This window comes from Hermetia illucens, chromosome 1, assembly GCF_905115235.1.
Source record: "Hermetia illucens chromosome 1, iHerIll2.2.curated.20191125, whole genome shotgun sequence".
Taxonomy (NCBI): Eukaryota; Metazoa; Arthropoda; class Insecta; order Diptera; family Stratiomyidae; genus Hermetia; species Hermetia illucens.
The window spans coordinates 174,239,048-174,262,669 of NC_051849.1; the positions used below are offsets into that span (position 1 = coordinate 174,239,048).

General features: G+C 43.3%; 1 protein-coding gene across 1 annotated transcript; it reads left to right on the forward strand.

Moving 5' to 3' along the window:
- Positions 1-5,272: 5,272 nt before the first annotated feature.
- On the forward strand, positions 5,273-21,985 carry LOC119661683 (cytochrome P450 6A1-like). The gene is made up of 2 exons (XM_038071126.1): positions 5,273-6,495; positions 21,539-21,985. Exons 1-2 carry the CDS (start codon positions 5,406-5,408, stop codon positions 21,952-21,954), a joined length of 1,506 nt encoding a protein of 501 aa, XP_037927054.1. The 5' UTR covers positions 5,273-5,405; the 3' UTR covers positions 21,955-21,985.
- The last annotated feature ends 1,637 nt before the right edge of the window (positions 21,986-23,622 follow it).

The window sequence follows — 23,622 nt, forward strand, 5'->3', positions numbered from 1 at the left end:
TTGCAATCGATTATATTATATGGACGCAACTGCGAATGTAGGTATCAAAAAATGTTTAAGGGGGTCATTCCGTGTGAAGGCGGTTTTTCGGCTTTGTTTAGAAATTTTTTGTGAAGAACCGGATAAAGATACAAATGCGAGTTTTTCACCATTTACTAATATCTTGAGCGTGCATAGTAATTTTTCCAGCCCGATCGCATAGTTCGTTATTGAGATACAAAGTAATTTATACACCCATCTCCAAACAAGGTGTTTTTCTGCTGCGACGCTAGAGGGCACTGCGATCATCTTAAAGAAAAAACAAGTAAACAGAATTTTAACGTACAGACTAGGATTATTAAAAAATATTAAAAGCTAAATTTTTGGTACTGTGTTAAACTTGAATTTTGGTGTTTTCCCACGACTTCTTTAATGAATAAGAAAAAACTACTGAATGAATCGCAATTATCCTAGTTTACTGACCGTAGAAATATGTTCTGAATAAGTCGTGAAAATTTCAAAGGATTTCGTTGGATAGATTTTGGGCTATGTTGGCAGCCGATTTTCAACATGCAGTTTCGAGAAAAACGCATTTAAAACGCACGTGTTTAACGCTATAATTTCCGAACGAGTTGGAATATCAAAAAATCACTTTGCCCACTGTATCAAGATATAATTGAGCCAAAAAATTTCGATTCTGCGAATCGGACACATGGGATGACCCCCTTAAACTCACAGTGTGAACCATATGAGGTTAACTATTATCAATACAGGGCTTTCCATCAAATTATTTATTTAAACGGCTTTCTATAAAAGAGCGGGGAATGGAATTTCTAGCTATGTGACACGGAACTGTCATCCACTCGTCGCCCCTCACATCTTTTCATTTTTCGTCAGCCTTTTGGTCGCTTACCATTGACTTTGATGTCCAGGCCAATATTGGGAATTGCGTGACCATACCATCGAAAACGCCTCACACGCAGTTATCATCCCACGATCGGTGCAACCCCATATCGATCGCGGACATCGTCATTTCGAACGTAATCAAAACGTATCAAGTCACCAGTGCACTCTGCGCTTCCGAGGCAAGTTTAGAAATATAAGCCTCATTAACGTTCACGCCCCTGCAGAGTCGGAGAAGGACACTTTCTACGAGGCAGTAGAACAAACCCTCGAAGCCTGTCCCAGATATGATATCAAAATCATACTTGGGGATTTTAACAGCCCAGTCGAGACAGAGCCGGTATTCAGGCAATACGTTGACTCCCATAGCTTACACGAAAAAAACAAATGATAACGGCCTGCGGATTATTCAGTTAGCAGGGTCACACGAAATGGTTGTTGGAAGTACCTGGTTTGCGCGGAAAGCGGTCCACAAACATACGTGGGCCTCTCCAGACGGTGCCACTTTCAACCAAATTGACCACGTGTTGATCGAACGCCGCCACCTCTCAGCCTTGATGAATGTCAGAACATATAGGGGGGCCAATATAGACTCGGATCACTATCTCGTTGGCATGGTGCTCCGAGCTCGAATAACAATACCACCTAGAATCCCCTCTGGCAATCAGGTGAGAGTGAACACTGAAGCCATCCACAACACAACTCTCCGCGACACCTATAAGAGGGAAATGGATGCTGCAATAACCGCAGTCAACAGAGGACCTGGAGATGAAGCATCAACAAATGATTTCGACAATCAGCTGAAGAACGTTATCATGAATACGGCCACAAGCATACTTGGCCCCAGCCGCAAAAGGAGTTGGAACGGCTGGTTTGACGATGAATGTAAGCTAGCAACGGAACGGAAGAATGCCGCATACCGACTAATGTTGCATTCTCAAAGAACGCGGGCACGCGCAGAAACTTATCACGAACTCCGTCGAGCGGTGAAACGACTTCACAGACGGAAAAAGGAAGCCTGGGAGAACCAACAAGTCTGTGAACTAGAAAAGTACAGAGAGCAACCGCACCAGGCGCGGAAGTTTTACCAACAAGTCAACAGGATGAAGCCTTATATACCTCGATACTCATCCTGCCGAGACAAAGAGGGAAATCTGATTTCCGACAGAATGGGCATATTAGAGCGATGGGTTGAGTACTTTGATGAGCTACTGCACAATCAGAACATCGGCGAGTTGGAGGTCCCGCCAACTGAAGACGACGGACAAATACTGCCACCACCAAGTTTAGGAGAAATAGTCCGTGCAATTCATCGGCTCAACAATCATAAGTCGCCTGGAGCCGATGGAATTACAGCCGAATTAGTTAAATATGGAGGCGACCAGTTACACCAAGTGGTTCATCAACTTGTGCTCAAGGTATGGGACAGCGAATCAATGCCTGACGATTGGCAACGAGGCCTTATCTGTCTCGTACATAAAAAGGGAGATATCACACAGTGCAGCAATTATAGAGGTATCACGTTGCTGAGTACCATCTATAAGATATTCTCCACTATCTTGCTAGGCCGGATCGCCCCATACGCCCAGAACATCATTGGCCCATACCAAAGAGGCTTCACTCCAGGCAAATCAGCAACAGATCAGATTTTCTCTCTGCGGCAAGCGATGGAAAAACTGTTGAAATATGGACAACAGTTGCACCATCTGTTCATCGACTTTAAAGCCGCCTATGAAACTATACACTGTACACGGCCATGACAAAATTCGGTATCCCGACGAAATTAATAAGACTGACTAGGCTGACCCTGACCAATGTGCGAGGCCAGATAAAAGCACCAGGATCACTCTCGAAACCATTCGACATCAACAACGGTCTACGACAAGGGGATGCCCTACCATGCGTCTTCTTTAACCTGGCCCTCGAGAAAGTGATCCTTGATGCTGAGGTAAATGCAGGATGTACGATCCTCTTCAAGTCCACCCAAATACTGGCCTATGCTGACGATATCGACATGATGGGAAGAACCACCCGAGATGTACAAACTGCCTTCATCCATATCGAGCAGGCGGCAATTGGCGCGAGATCTTGGGCTGCACATCAATGAAGGCAAGACAAAATATATGGTGGCAACGTCAGCACCGAAGACGAATCAACCAACAACATCAAACCGCACTGGTCAAACACAAACACGAACAAGAATAAGGATAGGAGAATACAACTTTGAGACTATCGACAATTTCTCCTATCTAGGGTCGAAAATCACAACCGAGCCAACAGCCAACAGAGCCTATTTCAGCTTACAAAGACTGTTCCGCTCGAAACGTCTCACCATAGGGTCAAAGCTCTTACTGTACAAAACTATGATCTTGCCAGTCCTCATGTATTCCTCGGAAACTTGGATTCTTAGCAAGAAAAGTTGCGAACTCTTGGCCGCGTTCGAGAGAAGAATTCTCCGAAGAATTTTGGGCCCCCTACATGGGGATGGACGATTCCATAGCCTACACAATGACGAAATCTATGAGCGATACCATGACCGTCCGGTTGTGGACCGGCTCCGGCTCAACAGGTTACGGCGGGCGGGTCACTTGATCCGTATGGATGAGGATGATCCCACCCGGAAAGTCTATAAGGGCAATATCTATTATAGAAAAAGAAGACGAGGCAGACCCTGCCTAAGATGGAGCGGTGGCGTAGGTAAGGGCGCCAGACAGCTTTTAGGGATATCGAATTGGTGGACCTCGGCGCAAAACCGGGATGTTTGGAGTTCCTTATTAAGGCAGGTCTAGACCGGATACCGGTTGTTGCGCGGTTGATGATGATGGGTGTAATTATGCGGTGTTTCCAACGATTAATTATTTGAAATAGTAAAAATCTAATTCTGGGTATCCCCCTTTACCCAGAATTAGATCCGCCGTCGGGGTGGGTTATTAGCCACTAGAGGGCATTCTTTTAGGACCTTCTCTACTCGTTTTATGGATCCTGGTCATTCCTCAATTCAAAGTAGTTTCCTCCAGTCAACTTTTCCATTACTAGGTTGTTGTAATGTTGCTTATCCATAATTACAATCGCATTACCTTTGTCCGCTTTTAGGTAGTATACTGACTTCTTCTGCAGTTCTCCTACGATATTGGTTTCCCACTGGTTAGCAGACTTTTGAATCTTAGGTTAGTAAGCGATGGCTTTTGATGGTTCGTGCCGGATTTGCCCCTTTCGCTTCGTTGCCCATGAATTTTATGGCTCCTTCTGCATCTACAACACTGGCAGGTCAGTTTTTACGGCTTAGTTCCAGCCCTTGTTTAGGAGATCCATTTCATCATTGCTGAAACTAATAGATGATTTATTAATAACTTGATTAGGACTAGTACTTATCGTTGGTTTTTCCTGTCTAGTGCACGGCGAGTTTTTTATCAATAGGTTGAGCTTCTTCCTTAGCAATGTCCGCTTGTGTTCCTTTTCACATTTGTAACCACGTTGAATTTTGAAGAAGATAGATTCCGCACAGTTTTCTGTTGGTGCTAATTGCAAGTGTGCATTATATGCCTTGAGTGTGGTAGATGCTAATGTTGCATGCAACTTTTTTACACTAGACTTAATTAAGGTTTCTTCGACTGATCTAGTAAGATTAGACGGTAAACTTAAACCTGACTTAATATTAACCACATGGGACTTGGGCGTGACATCGTACTTCAAGCATAGTTTGAGAAATTTGATGTCTTCACAAAGTAGAGCTATGCTTTTTTGAATTTGAGCAGACTATTAAAAACCTCTTGAGGCTTGACGGCCATGCTTATCTGAGTGTAATTATGCGGTGTTACCACGTATAATATATAATTTCCGAACGACTCCGAATATCAAAAAATCACTTTGCCCATATATTCTACACTATATCTAGATACAATTGATGTTAAAAAAAACTCGATTCCGCGGGTGCGACATATGGGATGACCCCCTTAACTTCTTATCCAAACTGATAAGATAATTACAGATAATTACCGCACATGACCTGGACTTTTGCCTTTATACATTAGTACTAGTTCTATTTATTTATTTTCATGGTCAATGGTTCAAAACGCACTTTATCTTGGGATTTGAGATTCGGTGCGTAATCCAGATCTCAGAACTCTTCGTATGTAGATATGTACGCACTTTGAAAATTAGTTTTTAAGGTCCTTGTCTAGTGGAATTTCTTCCTGCATAAATTCTAGGAAGCCTATTGCAAATATAAACAAAAACAAATCAAAACTGGTTCTACTGTAGATTGATCAATATATGTGTGAATCGAAATTGAGGTGACCAGGCAATTCGAGATTATCGAAGCAAAGCTCTCTCTTCACGAGTTTGATTATATACAAAAGCTACTAAAACAGGTATGAGCGACGTACGGGCAATCGTGTATATTCAGTACATTCAGGTATTTTGAGAGTTATTGGTATTGGCTAACAAAGACGCGAAATTGGAAGTTTATTTAGACAAAATCGTGGATATTATATTGACGCTTAATCAATTTATCTGCGTTAAAAATGGATAATCTGTCGATAGTTTTGTGTTTTGTGATTGGATTAATTTCGCTCGTCCTGATTTCATTTAAAAAGCGATATGCATATTGGAAGGATCGTGGAGCAGCATACGTAGAACCCACCATTCCTTTTGGCAATTTACCTATGCGACAAGTGCACTTCAAAGACACAACGGACCCAGTTTACAAGCAGAAGAAACCTGGCGTTCCTTTCATGGGGGCTTACTTCTTCAGAACTCCAGTTGTTATTGCAACAGATCTTGATTTTATCCAAAATGTTCTTGTCAAAGACTTCAGTAATTTTCATGAACGCGGAATGTATGTGAATGAGGAAGATGACGGCCTTTCTGGACACATGTTTTCTTTAGACGGTGAGAAATGGAAATCTTTACGCACAAAACTGTCACCTACGTTCACATCCGGAAAGATGAAATTCATGTTCCCAACTGTAGTCAATGTTGCCGATAGATTCAATTCCACATTATCGGAGATATTAGAGACGGAATCAGAATTGGAGGTGCGAGACTTGTTGGCCAGATTCACTACTGACGTTATAGGTTCATGTGCATTTGGGATAGAGTGCAATAGCTTGAAAAATCCAAATTCCGAATTCCGTAATTACGGTTCCAAAATATTTGATGAACCGCTTCATGGAGCGCTGGGTCAATTGCTCATGATTCAATATCCGAACCTCGCGAAGAAGCTTCATGTTAGGGTTTTTCAGAAAGAAGTTGAAGATTTTTTCATGGGATTGGTACGGGAAACTATCGATTACCGGGAGAAAAATAGCGTCAGACGAAACGACTTCATGGACCTTCTGATTCAATTGAAAAATGGCGTAGCTTTGGACGAGCATTCTCAGAAATTAGGACGAGTAACCTTTGGAGAGATTGTGGCGCAAGCGTTTTTGTTTTTCATCGCTGGGTTTGAAACATCATCAACTACCATGTTATTCAGCTTATATGAGCTCGCGTTGAATCCAGATATTCAGGAGAAAGCACGCCAAGAAATCGAAACTGTTCTTACAAAATACGAAGGGAAACTTACTTATGAGGCAGTGAAAGACATGGTGTATGTGGACCAAATTATTAGTGGTGAGTATAAGTTAACCTCTTTCTTCTACTTACTTTCACTTTCAGGTGTTTCTGACTCCGAAGAATAAGACTTGTTAAAAAAACTTTCACTTTTAGTTTACCTGTTTCTTTTCTATCAGTCAATTAGCCCTTGAGTTAGATTGTTGAAAAGCGAATTATTTGTTGTAGTCCATCAGTGTCCAACAATTTCAAGAAGAATTATCGTGGCAGTCTGTATATTAAAAAAATGTCAGGCGATGATGGCTTTACGGTTTCTTACCAGAGCAGAAGCAAATCGTCAGACGCTGCTTCCCCTCTGCCCTGGGAGCAGCGGGAAAGAAGCGGCTCGCAGATGTTTAGTGCTCCTTTATATAATTCGCAGAACACAACATGACAACTGCTCGTAGATGCTGAGTGCTCCTTTATATAACTCGCAGAACACAACATGACTACGAATTATATTGAGCGCAAATCCGCCAATTCTATTGACCAAAGCTTGGCCAGAGCTGAAAATATTCTTTTGAGAATTGTAGGGTCCTAAGTCCGCATCAACTTGATGCCGGACCGGCCAAATGGGGAACAACTTACTCCCTCTTTTTTGGTCCACAGACCCTTCGTTTAGGACTTAGCACCCAAACTTTAAAAAAATGTCAGGCGATGACGGCTTTACGGTTTCTAACCAATCCATATTTCTTGATATATGTAAACAACTTTTAACGTTTTTAAGGTTTCCTGTAAAAAAAATATTAAAATCGATTCCCTGTCAATGTGTCCGCCTCTCATGGCAGGGATAGGGGGGGAGGAACATAGACTGACGAAAAGTAGCAGCAGAGTAAATCACAAGATAGTTGGGGGGAGTCCGCTGAGAAGCCAGAGAATTTAATGGACGGAGGGATAACTGGGCAGGGCAGCGGGAGTTGCGAATGGGGGACTAGAAAGGTTTTAGATTTCCGCGCTTTAGTGAGTCATCAACGCTGGACAAATATTCGTTTCTGGACTTACGTATTAGTGATTTGACCGAGGAACGAAGGGATTTGAAAAAAAAAACTAAGTCAGCAACGTTTCAAGAAGACAGGAACTTCTTTCTCGCAGTCTGTTTTTGACGTAGTTTTTTGTGAATTTCAGTGGTGAACTAGACGGGGTAAGAGCGTAAGCACTTAGGAGAGGAGGGAACGTAACAAGGAATAAGATAAAATGGTATAGAAAGTGTTGAGTGCTTGGTCACACGTAAATGGAGAGAGCAATTGGACCCAGTTGATTGACGCCAGGGCTGAGTTCAGACCTTCGAAGTTCGCCTTACGAAAGTTGAACTTGGTAGGCTTACGAGCGACAGGAGAGTGGAGTCGGGATATCTGAACATCGAACTCGAGAGCAGGATGATGGGCGTCAGGGGCAACGTAAGACGGAGCATGAAGGGATTGGGAAAGATAACGTACAGGAAGGTTAGAGAGGACAAGGTCAAGAGTGCGATCTAAGTGGTTTCAAGAAAGGTTAAATCGGAGGGCGCCACAGGTGTACATGAAAGTGGATAGAGGAAGGGAAGGGTGGGTCGAGTTATTAGGGACGGAGAGAAGGCCAGGAGCAATGGGCCAAGAGAGCATAGGAAGATTAAACTTTTGTTTTAAATACTGTCACTTTTGTTTGATTGAATTTCAGTCGCCAAACTGGAACACTGCGGCTCCTTTGGATAGTACTCGTACGTAGCTCGTACAACTGTAGCTCTTTAGGCTGCCGGTAATATTCAAAAGATGTAGCCAACTCTACTTGAGAAAGCTCCACGTTCTACGCACTGTATTCTGGTTCTCTTTACGAACAAACTTCACCGCTAGGACACGTACGAAAAGAAATCCACTTAAGTCGTAATCTTTAATGCACTCCTTTATTACTTTGAATTTGAATTGAATTTAATTTAAATACACGATGAACGGTGAATGTTTTTTTACTCGGCCGCGTGGGAAGCCGCCTGTACCTCTTGATGGTTGCGACAGAAGTGACCGGCTTATTTCCATGCGGTCTTTTCCTGTCCCAACCAACGGCACTTTCTCACCGCTAGTCCTCCACTCCCATGGCGAGTTCTAAAAAGTGGAGAGTTCGGCGCGCCATCTATCGTTCCTGCCGCGCCACAAAAGTCACCACAGAGGATGAAAGGATGTGAGGGAAACAAAACGATTAGGGCCTCTAATAATCTGTCAAAGAAATCCTCGTACAGAGAAGGCGGGCTTAGGCAGGGAAAATATACACACGATATGATAAAGGGACATCCGTTTGGCGGAAGAACACGTATGGTAACAGAATCGTAGGAGGAGGAGAAGGAGGAAAAGATGATTTCGGCACGGAGAGGGGACTTAACAGCTATTAGGGCACCTCCGCCAGTTGTCTTGCCAAGCACAACGCAGTCTCTGTCACAACGAAAGGCAGAGTAACCTCCGAGGAGCTCAGAATCTAAAATCCTGTCATCCAGCCAGGTTTCAGAAATGCAGATGACATCATGCTGGAATGCTAAGGCAGACAGTTTGAAATCCGACAGCTTGGTCCTTAGACCCCTTACATCTTGATAAAATAGCGTATAGTTATTGGAATCATTCAAGTTCGGCGGGGCAGGCGGGCGGGCCGGAAATTTCCACGAAGCTTAGACCTCTAGTCCGGATAGCTGAGTGGTTAGAGCGCAAGGCTGTCGTACGGAAGGTCGCGGTTCAAATCTCGCTGGTGGCAGTGGAATTTGTATCGTGATTTGACGTCGGACACCAGTCGACTCAGCTTGTGAATGAGTACCTGAGTCAAATCAGGGTAATAATCTCGACGCAATGCTGACCACATTGCCTGCTAGTGTACCGTTACGGTCTTGAATGAAGTGCTCTAACACCCTTCAAGGCCCTGATCCAACATGGATTGTTGCGCCAACGATTATTATTATTATTATTATTAGACCTCTGATAAGGCTTAACGAAGACCCCCTGTGGCTAAAAGGAAGATTGGACGATAGCATCGAAGTCATGCGGATATGTCACTTTGAGGAACTCATCATTCGGTCAGAAGAGCCATCCTTCGTCAGCTTCATACAGGAAAGAGGTGCCAAAGTTGAGTTGGTTTTGCTTCTGATATAGGCCAGAATTTCGTCAGCTTCACACAGGAAAGAGGTGACAAAGTTGAGTTGGTTTTGCTTCTGATATAGGCCAGAATTTCGTCGGGCGTAGTGGAGTACGCTAGCCTTGACACGAACGGCTGTTTCGGTGACGAGGCGACGTTCAATTGGGGGTCACTCGGACGACATGAGGTGGGAAAGGCCTGCGGTTCAGCGGTGGCGGGCGTCGATGATACACAGGAGGAAGCGTGCGGTGGTGCTAATGCAGCGACTGTAGGATAAACGCCAGAACTCCGTAGCGCATCCGATGTTGCGTGGGGAACTTGTCCCTCGGATGGGGTATTATTCAGTAGGCTAGCGGAGGTCAACGGGTTGATACCATCTTTTATGGACACATTGGAATAGTGCGTGGCAGATAGAGGTAGAGAATTTGAATTAGTCAGTTGAAGGATTTTTTCTGTAATTAATTGTACAATATGGTTGTGTAATTTATTGTAAAATAAACGCTTATATTAAAGTTATAGAATGAGCTTCTGTCTAGTGCCACGCAATCACTGCATTGCGAGTTTACGCAAAGCAAGTAACATAACAAGTCACGAGCCTACATAAAGCAACAGAGCTTTAAACACGCGCTGTTTTGTAAAAAAATTATTCTATTTTAGAGAAGATATTTTGTTATATTATCGCACTCGATCCGGTAGTGATTCTTGTTGTATTGTATAGCTGACATATGAGGCTACATGTTGACGTAAAAATTGCTGGTGGATAACTGTGGATGACAAAGCTATTGGATTTCACTATTCGTTTTACACAAAATCTTAATAAAATCGATTCACTGTCTGTGGGAACTATGAAATCCCACGCATACAGTGAGTGATATAAATTTACGTGCAGTTCAGAAGGGGCCTCCCCATACATGTACATTTTTTTTCGTCGAATGTAGTCACGTCGAGTATCAAATGAAAGGCCTCAATTAGTACTTTTCGTATCTGATATTAGTTTTGACGTGAATTGCAAAGTGCGCGAGTAAGGAGTCAAAATGTATACACTTGAAGGGAGGGCTCATTTTCAGAAACTACCGAACCCAAAAATTCGAAAAAATCAGGAAGGTGCGCTTAGGTGAAACTGGACGTCAAAATATGTCCCATTCCGATATCTGCTCAAATAAACTTGCTAATAATATTACCAATTTTCGGAAATCGACTGAAAAACCCACGTGTACTAAATTTTGCACCGGCATAGAGAACGACATTCGGGTGAAATATCGAAATTCCATTTATTAAGAGTCTACATCTTCCCAGAATTTTTTATACAAAGCCTTATTAAAATAGATTCACTGTCTGTCTGTCTGTCACACGCACTTTTCTCGAAAACGGTTAAACCGATCCAATCGAAATTTGGTGGACTCATGCGGACTATGAAATCCCACGCATACAGTGGCCCAGCTACCCATACATGTACAACTTTTTTCTTCGAATATAGCCATATGGGATATGAAATGAAAGGCCTCGATTAGTACTTTCCGAATCTGATATTAGTTTTGATGTGAAGTGTAAAGTGCGCGAGTAAGAAGCCAAAATGTATACACTTAAAGTGAGGAGGAGGACTCATTTTCGGAAGCTACCCAACCCAGAAATCCGAAAAAAATCAGGGTGGTGCGCTTAGATGAAATCTAGGCTTCAAAATACGGGTCATTTCAATATCTGCTCGAATAAACTTACTAATAGTGTATAACAAATTTTAGAAGTTTTAGTTCATCCTACGAATAGCCGGCTGAACAACCGGCAGTCATTGCTACCGCAACTCCCGACTAACCGCGACATCAAACCCCTTTATTACCATTTGAAGAATTGCAGCGGTTTTCACCCTCAAAAGGTTATGGCACCTCAAAGTTGGTCTACCCTGATGTGAAAACGGGTGGGTTTAAATTCTAACCGCAACTCCGTAAGGCTAAAGGAGGGAACAAGGGAAGAAAGGGGAGATCATCTCCCTCAAGTTGCGTTAGCCAGCCTCCTTGAAAAGTTATAACGCCTAAAATCGGGGAATGGAGTTTGATACTCTTGTATATAGCTAATTAATATAACTTCGGTAAAACAACCTGTTCTTCAATAGTAAGAATTTTTGATATGGCGATGATATATGATGATGGCGTCCACTTCATATGTGAATCGATTGTGCGTTTTTTAGGAATCTAACCGCCCTATTATGCGGTTGGACAAACGCCGGTCATTTCAACCATGTTTCGCCGCAGCCAACTACGTTTGGCGGTTTGCTGCCGCGGTCAGGCGACAAAACGGTTAACCGTTGAGCCCTATAAGTACAGTATTCAGTAATAGGCAATGTTTGTTTGTTAAGGGTGAACATAGTATATACCTCTGTACGTAGATATTTTTGTTCGAACAAAATTTGAAAGAATATTTTGGGTTTTTAGCCATATACGAATGGCAAAATGTGCGCAGAAAGTTTCTCACATAAGATGAGTACAAAACCTTTATACCCGACAAATTTCTACAACAAGTCAATAATATACTATCATGAGATAGGATGTATTTTGAGATCTAGATTTCATATAGTTGCATCACTGCGATTTTCTCCAGATTTTTTAGTTTCGAGCCCTATTTCACCTAATATCAGTTTTGGAAAGGATTAATCAAGCACTTTCATTTGATCCGTCCCCCATTACCATATTCGGCGAAAAAAATTACACCCCCTTTCGCATGTGTGGGGAACTCCGCTTCAAACTTAACACAAAATGGCGACACTCGCTGCATATAAAAGGATACACAGACCACATCTTGTCATCAAATTTTGTGACAATCCGTTCAACCGTTTCCGAGCTAGTCAGGTGTAGCTGACAGACAGACAGAGAGACTGACAGACAGACATTGAACCGTGAATGATAGCTTTTTTGGTTCGCTCGAAGGTCCTGGAAGATGATGATGATAGGATCGAGGTAAGCCTGTAGCTATCGGTGTTTAGAAGATTCTGGTTCGTTTTTCGGATTGGAACTATCCGAGCACTCTTTTAATCTGTTGAGAAGTGGGCATTGATTAGGCATTGGTTGATCATAGAGTACATGATGTCAGCAATGCTAGAAGCGCATTTCTTTAGGACGATGGAGGGGATTTTGTCATGTCCAACCGATTTTTTCTGTTCTGAAGTGGGGCGGGGAAAATACTTTCACGCGACTAGCGTCGGAGGGTGTTTGGCTGAAGAAATTTCGGGTAGGCTACGAGATGTGAAAGGAAGGGAATGAAAGAAGTTGGCAGATTTTTCCACTTACTTCGTTGTCAAAACATGGTTCACGGAAGTGAAGGGTGTGGTGGTGTACTTGAAGAAAGTGGGTCTGCGAGGACGTTCGCTTTTTCTGTGGGAGGGATATTTTGGGATAGGGTCGCGTTTTGTTTGACTGATTTGTTTAAACGCGGGCAGGTTTTCTGAGTTCCCTATATGTACCAGGGTTGAGTTCAGACGGTGGGGGAGATATTTGATGTAGAGAGCCAAGACCCTTTCGCAGATGGAATTGCCCAGTTCACGAATTTCAGAAAGTATGTGAGAGGATTGCGGAGAGTATCTATTTCTAAATAGTTTCCGTTTGAGGGTCTTTTTGTAATTGATATCGTTGGGGATATCATCAAGAACGATAATGAGGTTGTGGGAATTTAAGAGACGGGATGGGATCAGTTCATCACATACTTGCTGAATTGTTTCAGTGTATTGAGGAATTGTTTGATGGATGGTGTCGTTTGAAACTGTACTGCTGGATGGGAGTAGGAGGAGTTGAAATTTAGATTTGAGGGCCAGATTGATGCGTTTCCAGTTTGCGCGCTGGAAGTCGGGGACTGAGGGTGAATGACTCCGTCCGGGAGCTTGATGTCAAGAATTAAGGCGCCATGGTCATGGATGCCAGGGATTGTTTCGAGGAAGGGAAAGGTGTTTCGGTTGGGAATAACAGTTATGCTACTGCTAATGAGGAAATGGTCAAGGTAGCAATGATAGTAGCCTTTGTTGAAGATTGAAAGGGCCGGGCTGAAATGGGATAGGTTGATGGGGGGATGGGATGTTGTGAGGAAACGCTGGAGTTGTTTCCCCTGCTGGTTCGATGGTGCATCAAACCAGGACGAGTGCCTGACGTTGAGGTCTCCACCGATAAATAAGAACCCCTGCTTTCCGGGAGGGCGGGGTTGAGAGGCGCAAAAAAACTTGATTCGGATAAAGTCGCGTGTGTCGAGGGATTGGTTAAGTCAGTAGACGGGGGCAACGAAGACCAAGGTTGATTGGGATTCGAAGGAGATGAGGGGGGCTTCAATTGATTTGAAAGTGTCGGGAGGTGGGTGTATTTTGTAGCTAAGAATTTTTCGGAAATAAGGAGGTCTTGCGGTTCTGAGAGTTGGCCAGTGGTCGGTTAGTCTGGAAGAGGTTGAAATTACGAAAGGACGGTGCGTGTGAGTAGATATTCAACTTGATTATCTTAACGTCCATTGATGGATGTCAAGATACTGACCATTGATTTGAACGTCTGCAGGAATTCTTGAGATTTCCTGGTGAACTCAACGAAGTCAGAATTGGAGATGGTAGTAGGCTAGGCAATACGGGCAGGTGCCTGGGCGAAGTTCCGCTTCCTATGGCGTATGTGAATTACACGACGGACGGGTGAAGACCAAATTCAGATCCTTTTGCCCTGAAACAATCACCGAATTCAGTATTCCAGGCGCGGACCAAAATTCTTCTTTTTATTCCATAAAATTGTAATCAGTTTTTTTAAACTTATTTTTAAGTGGTAGAAAAAAAGTATAATTCTACAAAGAGTAATAAATTCCATGTTAATCTTCTTTTTCTTCAGCCTTTGTCCCGTTCACAAGCGGGGTCGGCTCGTCGTGATCGGCTTCGCCATTTGGCTCTATCGAATGCCTGATCTGGGCGCAATCTCGAGGCTTTCAAATCCCCATCCAGCGTATCAAGCCACCGTTGCTTAGGTCTGCCTTTTGGTCGTTTACCATCGACTTCGATGTTCAGACCAATCTTGGCAAGTGAATTTTCGTTTGCACGAATTGCGTGACCATACCATCGAAGACACCTCTCTCGAAACTTTTCCACGAACGGTGCAACCCGATAATGATCGCGGATATCCTCATTTCGGATGTGATCTAAACGTGTGACGCCACTAGTCCAACGTAGCATCTTCGTCTCCATTACCGTAAGACGCCGTTCATTGGCTTTTATGGTCGGCCAACACTCAGAACCATAGAGAGCGCTTGGACGGACGACATTGCGGTAAATTTTAGATTTGAGACGTTCCTTGATACGTCGATCACAAAGGACACCAGTTGTGGAACGCCACTTCATCCAGGTTGCGTTAATGCGTGAAGCAATTTCATAACGCAGTTCTCCATTGGTTGATAGCGTTGACCCGAGGTATTTAAATCGCTCAGTTCTGGGCAGATCACTGCCGCTGACAGTGATTGTGCCTGTTTCATGGGGATCGGTCGTCAAAAATTCAGATTTGTTTAAATTCAATCTGAGACCGTGTTGCATGAGGCGATCATTCCATTTTTGAACAAGTTGCTCGAGATCATTTTTGCTCTCAGAGGCTAGGAAAACATCATCTGCATAAAGCAGTGTGTAGGGCGCTGGACGTTGGATATCCCGTGTGACGGTGTCCATAACAAGGACAAAGAGGAGTGGTGAGAGGGCACTTCCTTGATGAACTCCAACAGAGACACGAAGCGGTTTTGATACACCCGCCATACTTTGAACTTTACTTTTCGGATCGTGATAGAGCAATTGAACCCAGCGCACGAGTTCTTCCGGCACGAAGTGTTGTCGCGAAGCATACCAGATGAGTTCGTGTGGTATACGGCCAAACGCTTTCTCTAGATCCAGAAAGGCAATGTAAAGAGGGCGATGCTTCTCACGGTGTTTCTCCATGAGTAACCGCGCAGTGTGTATTCCGTCAGTAGTTCCGCAGTTCTTGACAAATCCGGCTTGATTCACGGTTATTTCAACGATTTCGCGAATACGGTTTTCAAGAATGCGTTCAAAACTCTTCATGGTATGGGAAAGTAACCGGATCGGACGGTAATTTGAACATTCTGCTGAGCTACCCTTTTTTTCTATATTGGAACAGTGGTACTTTCTTGCCAGTCAGATGGTGTTCTTCCTTCCTGACTTTAACTCGGTTAAAGAATTCACTGAGCCACAGTCTTGGGTCCCAGCTCTTCGCTTTCCAGAGCTCAGATGCGATGTCGTCAGGTCCTGTTGCTTTCCTCGATTTCATTTGTTTTATTGCCTCCTCGACTTCAGTTGCGCTGACAGGTGGAACTGGTCCAGATGTCGGCAATGATTGTGGAAGTGGAGGATGAGCAAATTCTTCAGTTGAAATCTGCTCGAAGTATTCTCGCCACCTATCCGTTGCGACGGTTGGTAAGCAAAGTACCGTTCTTGTCATTAACACAACAGAAGTGTTCGATATCCTGTGTGCGTTCATCACGGCTTTTAGCAAGTCGATACAGATCTCTCTCGCCATCCCGAGTGTCCAGTTTATCGTAAAGATTTTTGAAATGGTTCGCTCGGGTGACAGCGACCGCTTTCTTTGCTTCCCGGTTGGCATTCTTATAAATTTGGCAATTAGCAGGCGTTTTATCGTCGAGAAATTTGTGGTTGAGGCGTTTCTTTTCACGGACCTTCATTTCAACATCATCATTTCAAAGCCAAGTATCTCGGTTGATGTACCGCTTACCCGGCTTGGTGACCCTGAGGGTTGCAGAGGCCGCTTTGTGTTCCAAGTCTGTTCCACAATTCTTCCACATTCGTAATGGTTGGCAATCGTATGAGTGAGACCGTTTCTTCTTTCTTCTCACCAAATCGCCACCATTTAATGCGTGGCGGGCCAGTGCGTTCCTCACGCTGTTTTATCGGTGGCTTAATTCGCAGGGCGGCAATCAACGGCCGATGTTGAGGTGCGATGGTCTCATAGGGAACGACTTTGCAATCAGTGACAGTGGTAAAATGTTGGCTTCTTATGAGAATATAGTCGATTTGCGTTTTATTGTTCCCACTATAAAATGTGGGAAGATGAGACAATCGTTTGATGAACCATGTATTCATAAGTACAAGGTCATGGGTGTCCGCAAAATCGATTATACACTCGCCACCTTCATTGCGCGCTCCGAACCCCTTTCCCCCATGGCACCTGTTACCGTCTGCCTTTTCACCATTAAGGTCGTCGGCAATGATTATGTAATCGTCAGCAGGCACGTGACAAGTGTTTTCATCGAGAAGTTGCCAGAAGGCATCTTTCTCGGCATCAGGTCGACCTGTCTGTGGTGCATACGCGGTGAAGAAGTGAATAGTGCGATTAGCTGATATAATGGTGAGCTTCATCAGCCGATCATCAAATCGTTCGACTCCTTTAATAGCATCACGGAAACCCTCTGAGATGGCAATGCCAACACCATATTGAGTGTGTGGGTTACCAAAATAGAGAAGTTTGTAGCCATTTTTACCGCGTTCGCGTTCAATGTCGCAGCTATTGGCACCAAACCATCGGGTTTCTTGCAGAGCGCAGATGTCAGTGCACCTTTTCCGAAGGGCTCTTGCGAGTTCCTCCATCTTTCCAGTTAGGGTACCAACATTTAGCATGCAGACACGTATTTGTTTTGTTCGTTGTGTGCGGACTAACTTGCTTACGTCCTGACGCCGTCCATGCGTCAAGAACCCTTGCCCATTTCTCGACAGGACCGGGGCCCGTCCTGCCGCGTCGACTGAGGTGGACGCCCTAGGATTTCTCCGAGGCTTGTGACTCAATCCGATAATTATGTTTGTAACGACATTCTATGCATTTTCTTGGTCGACCTGTCGCGGGGCCTGTCCCTAAGAGTGATCAGGTAGGATTTAGCATAGTATTATAGAATAACTCCAACTATACTCTATTTATCTCTTTCCCTGATCTCAGCATTTTATTTTTGTTTTATATCATTTAAAGTCAAACTTCACTCTAGCATAATTACTTTGACGAGCAGAGACGCAAATTCACACACAGAAAAATGAAGCCTGGGAGAAACAACAGGTCAGGTGCAGAACTTTTACTAATAAGCCGACAAGATGAAGGCTTATACACCTCGATGCTCATCCCGCCGAGCCAAAAGAGCAAAATTTGATTTTCAACCATATAGGTATATTGGAGTGAACGGCAAGTTGACTGTCTCAAGATTCGACGACAGGCAAATGTTGCCACCACCAAGCATGAAAAAAATTATAAGTCGCCAGGAGCTGATGGAAGGCGGAGGATCATGTTGCTGAGTATCATCGACAAAATATTCTCCGCTATTTCGTCATATGCCCAGAACATCATCGGCCTATACCACGTAAGTCAGCAACAGATCAGATTTTTTCTCTGCTCCAAACGATCGAGAAACTAATGGAATATGTACATCAGTTGCACTATATTTTTATTGACTTCAGGACCGTTATGACAGCACAGCGTTATTCCAACGAAATTGATAAGACTGACTAGGCTAATCAAAGTATGATGCTCAACAAAACCAGCAGAATCACCCTCCAGTCTATTCAACATCAACGACGGCCTAAGAGAAAGGAATGCCCTATCATGGAGCCTTGTTAATCTGGCCCTGAAAAAAGTCATCGGTGGTGCTGAGGTAAATGCCGGAGGCACCATCTTCTTCAAGTCCACTCAACTACTGGCTTATGCTGACGATGTTGACATTATGGGTAGAGGTGCCCAATATGTTTAATCTACCTTCGCATTAGCACAGCTAAGACGAAGTGCATGGTAGCAACGTCTACACTACAAACCATAGAAGTAACTACATCAAGTAGCACTGGTCAAATGAGAAGAATTAAGATAGGAAAATACAACTTTAAGACTAATGATAACTTCTCCTATCCAAGGTCGAAAATCATAACCGATAACAGCTACGACGGCGAAATCTACGCACGGTTGCTAGCAGCCAACAGAGCCTACTTCAGGTAAAAAAAAACTCTCACCATAGGGTCAACATTTCTACTGGACAAGCCAATGATCTCACCAGTCCTCATGTATTCCCCCAAGACCTGGGTTCTAAGCAGGAAAAATTATCAATTCTTAGACGCTTTCGTGAGAACAATCCTCCGTAAGCCCGGAAAGTCTATATACATGTTATAGAAATAAGACGAGTCAAAACCCTGCCTGAGATGGACAATTGCGTATAACAGGGCGCCAGGAAGCATCGAGGAATATCGAATTTGTGGACCTTTGCGTGAAAACGTGATATCTGGATACTTGTTGTCGCACAGTTGATGACGGTGATGACAGTTTGATCCTGAACTTGCACAGCGTGGTGATTGTATGAGCTGCATCAGACTTGACACTCAAGTTAAATGGATGCAGGTAGCCAAAAAGAAGCAATTGAGGTTAGAACGAGAAATTTGGGGACATGCGAAAACCCGGTCGGAGTCAAATAGCGGAAAGACATTTGTACCGGATTTTAAACGAAGATTTAATTTTACCAATTGCAAATTACTATGTGGCAAGTGAAAGTGAGTTAAACTACAACTGCAGCGACTACCACGCCATCTTTCCCGAAATAGGAACCCACGGCTCGAGGACCACAGTTAATGGCAAGTTAAGTTTCAAGTGGTATTTAGATAATGGTCGAAAGAAGGTAATAAGAGCTAGATTATATCCACAAAAGACAAAATCTTATATCAGATTGTCAAAATACAGTCTCTTATTTCATAGACAATGAAATTCGCACATGGTGGTGGTTCTTATCTGAGCGAATGCTTTGGACAATGTTGTGAACCGAAGAAGGTTGAGTCCGGCATGCCAATCAATATTGGATGAGGCACGGTGTGTCATAGCGGAAATAATCCCTCTAAATCTTCTAGCGATAGAGACGCAATATCTCTACCAGAAAAGAAGAGCAAGTCCGACTTCTGACTTTCATTAGAAAAAAACTTTATACAAGACGGAAGCAAAGCGCATCAGACGCTTAACGTACTGCAGACTTGGCATATTTATGCGGGATAGCAGATGGATGACACTCATAGTTTCAAACTTGTACTGGAAACAAACCAAAGTAGTTATCCTGACTAATAAGAGAATCCAGATCCTGGATTCCATATTGATCGGCGTTTCGATAATTAAATTAAAACCAACGCTTACATACCTTGGAATGATGTTTGGTCCGAAGGTGCACTTTTTTGAACAAATCAAAGCACCAGCGGACAAGGCTGCAGCAGGAGTTTTGACCTTAATTCGGCTAATGGTGGTTCTAAGACTGGTAGGCGTAACGAGTACAGTCACTTGTTACATTACTTGCTGTACGTTCAACCCGAGGCGTAATCATAACAGACACGATTTGTTTTAACTCTTGAATTAGACTGACTCCGTGAGCAAACCTAAGGCCTTTTTATATCCTACGGAATATAGCAGAAAGACATGAAAAAAATTTGCTAGAAAACTATTTTGCGCCTTTGGCAAGATCTCCTTGCTGACATTAGAGTCATCTATAAACACTTATCCTAACTATTTAGTCCTACTGTTATATAATTTTGGTGTCATAGCTAATTGTCTTTACTACGATTTAAACTGACGACACACATAATTTTTCCAAAGTGATGAGAAAAGCCAAAAGGGGTGGTTGCTCGTGAAGAACCACAACAATAAATAAGTGACAACTCTCTTGGCAAAATGAGACAAGTAGCAGATGGACTGGGCAGCTCACTTGCAACTTAGGGGCGTGGCTGAATCGGACGCATAGTGAGACTGACTATTTCCTTACCTAACTCCTAAGCGTCATGGAGGTTTCAGTCCCATCTACACAAGATATGGTCGCAAATCTTTTGGTGGTTCTATAAAGAACGTTGACAATCGACTCCTCATCGACGAAAGCTTGATCGACAGGGAGCAGATTGGCTTCCGCTTCGGATTCTCTGGTAGTAACCACATGAACATCCAATGGGGCATTTTGAAAAAGTGCGCAGAGTTTAGCTCTTCGTTTCAGCGTGAGTGTCTGTGGCGTACTTTACACAGGAGGGGTATTCCGGAAAAACTAACATCTATTATCAGATCGACGTATGGTTCGGCAAAATATCTGGAATTTGAAGTTGAAAGTGGAGTTCGGCAGGGTTTTGACTTGCCACCGATATTATTTCTTCTTGTTGTCGGTGGCGTTCTTCATGCTGCATTGTCTAGAGGTCTTGGGAAAGTTCCATGGACGATAACATCTTTCTCGTAACACCTTATTATATTTGTTTGCTCTCTCACCGAGTTATTGACTTTGGACAAATGGCTCTGAATTTGGAAGGAGGGTCAGGTAGAATTGGACTAAAAACAAACACTAACAAAACTAAGGTTCTCAGGCTGATGGGTCAACGTACTCTCCGAAGGCGTCGATCAATTTGCATATGTTGGAAAATTTTGTTTCTGCCAACGGTGGTTCTGCACAGCACTGGATCTGCTTTCGTTGCCTTGTCTAAAACCCGTAAATGCAATTACCTCAACAAGTGGAGCCTGTTCTGTGTTAATGTTCTTTCTATGTTACTATATGCTGCGACGTATGGTTAGAGGCTGACACAATTACAACGAAGAACTTGTTCGGTGCACAGTCCGTATGCCGTGTCATCAGGAGGCGGAAGTGGCAGTGGATAGCTAATGCATTAAGAAAGGGCGACAATAGCATTGCTGGCTACTCTTCCAAGTTAACCGACGAAGGGTCGCTTGGTACTTGTTGGAATCCTGGAGGAGCTTAGGCGCATTTCAGGTAACCATGGTAGATGGTTGGTAGGTGTGGTTGTATATATAAAATTTGGCATGCACCACTACACCTTGACATGAATTACACATTAATCAAGGCTCATACTCCTAATTTGTGGAAAATTTGGATTCGGACTTAACATTACAACTTATAAATACAAAATTAATCGTAAAAATAATTATTGCCGACATCTTTTATTAAAACTCACTATTTCTATTTTCAGAATCCCTTCGGAAATATCCGCCGGTTGTTAATCTAATACGCCAACCATTTAAGGATTATCGCGTTCCTGGAACGAAAATAATTCTTGAAAAAGGCACATCCGTTTTTATTCCAGTTTTTAGTATTCATCGTGATCCGGAAATTTTCCCTAATCCAGATGTTTTTGATCCGGATCGATTTACACCAGAACAGATGAAATCTCGGCACCCCATGTCATTTTTGGGATTCGGTGAAGGCCCACGTAACTGTATAGGATTGCGATTTGGACGAATGCAATCGAGAATCGGATTAATTACACTTTTGAAAAACTATCGATTAAAACCATGTGCAAAAACCCCGATTCCAATGGTTTTCGCAGTAAGGAGACCAGTTTTATCACCAAAGTTTGGGATACATTTGAAAATAGAGAAATTGTAATTGCAAAAAATACAGAATAGATTCTAGAGTACGACTGGTGTTTTTGATTGTTCATTTGAAGTGAGCATTAATTTCAGATTTTTAGTAAAGAAAAAGGTAACTTCCTTTACATGTGGTATTTCTTCATGGTGTTGTACTTCACGCTGATGGAATGATTTGCACATTTGATTAAATTTGTTAGTATATCGACCTACCATGAACTGAACTGTATTGATTCGTCCTAATTAGAAAGAATGCCCTTTGAGATTTTTTAATGATTTCATAACTTTTTATCGAAAATGTTCGTGCTAAACAATAATCGTTCCACCAAAGTGCATAACAGAAACTTCAATAAGCTAGTTTCGCATAGAGAAATAGATAATGGAGTAACTAATCTTTCATCAGCACTTTCGGGGGAAAACCGTGTCGGGTGGTGGCAAAGAACTAAATAAATTGTACATAGAGGCAGTACTTATGGAGTGTCATGGAATAAACCGATGCTTGCCAGTTCCATTGGGGGCTAATCAGGGCACTAAGAAGAGTGACCAGCAGCCGGATCCAGTGCACCATCTGATGTTACAGACTCCGCTATCGTCAAAATCCCTTCATTCGCTACCAATAATTTTTTATGATTTTTTAAGGTTTTGTGTAAACACAAAACGTTATTAGAATCGAGCCGGTGTCTGTCTGTCCGCCTGTCTGTCTTTTCTTTGGGCGTTGGAAGGTGGAAAGGTTCAAAATCTACTGCTGGCTCCTGCTACGTAGTTATGTGAGGCTTCTACTCACTAAAACCACCTCCTTCTCATTCCACTCTCCCCACGGAACTCCAATAAAGTGTTGCGTCGCGGAGCCGGATCAGCTTTTAATTGCGGCTGATTATTGTTCTCTCCCTTCCTTGTTCTCGTCGTAGTTCTTCCTGCCTAAACTGTTGGCGAATAGCTTGGAGTTCCTTTACAACCTGGTTCCAAGCGTCTGTTGACTCCAGCATGAACTCCACAATGTTTTCGGGTATTAAGCGCCTCTTTACGACCGCTTCCATTCATTCATTCATTGTGAACCTGGGGTAAGCAAGTATGACATCCTCCGCATTCTCAGTGACGATACTACATCTTGGACAGCATGGTGACTCGTCGTGACCAAATCGATGTAAATAAGCACGATAACTTCCATGTCCACTTAAGAATTGCGTTAACTCGTAGCTAAATTCCCCATGGCTACGTTCAAACCATCTCCGAATATCCGGAAAGATGATGCGGTGTGTCCAACGACCAGTTTGTGACTCGTCCTATCGCTTTTGCCACTCTTCGATAGATTCCCACCGTGCCAGCTTCCATCGAAATGCGCTAGACTCCCCAGCTGCATACGTTTTGTCGTATAGTCGCCGGTCTTCATTCGCCAAGATGTCTATCGGGAGCATCCCTGCTAATACATATGCTGCTTGTCCTGATGTTGTCCGATACGCACCGCATATCCGGAGTGCACTTAGCCGATATGTCGTTCTCTATTTTCGGCAGTTCACTTTGTTATCCAGAACAGTTGCCAAACTGGAGATGCGTAGAGTAGCATGGAGCTGACTACCCTAGAAAACAAAAGACGTCGACTTTGTCTTGGCCCACCAATGTTCTGTAGTATACTGGAGATCATTGCCGCAATTGAAGACGCTTTAGTTGCTGCATGAAGCTGAAGGTG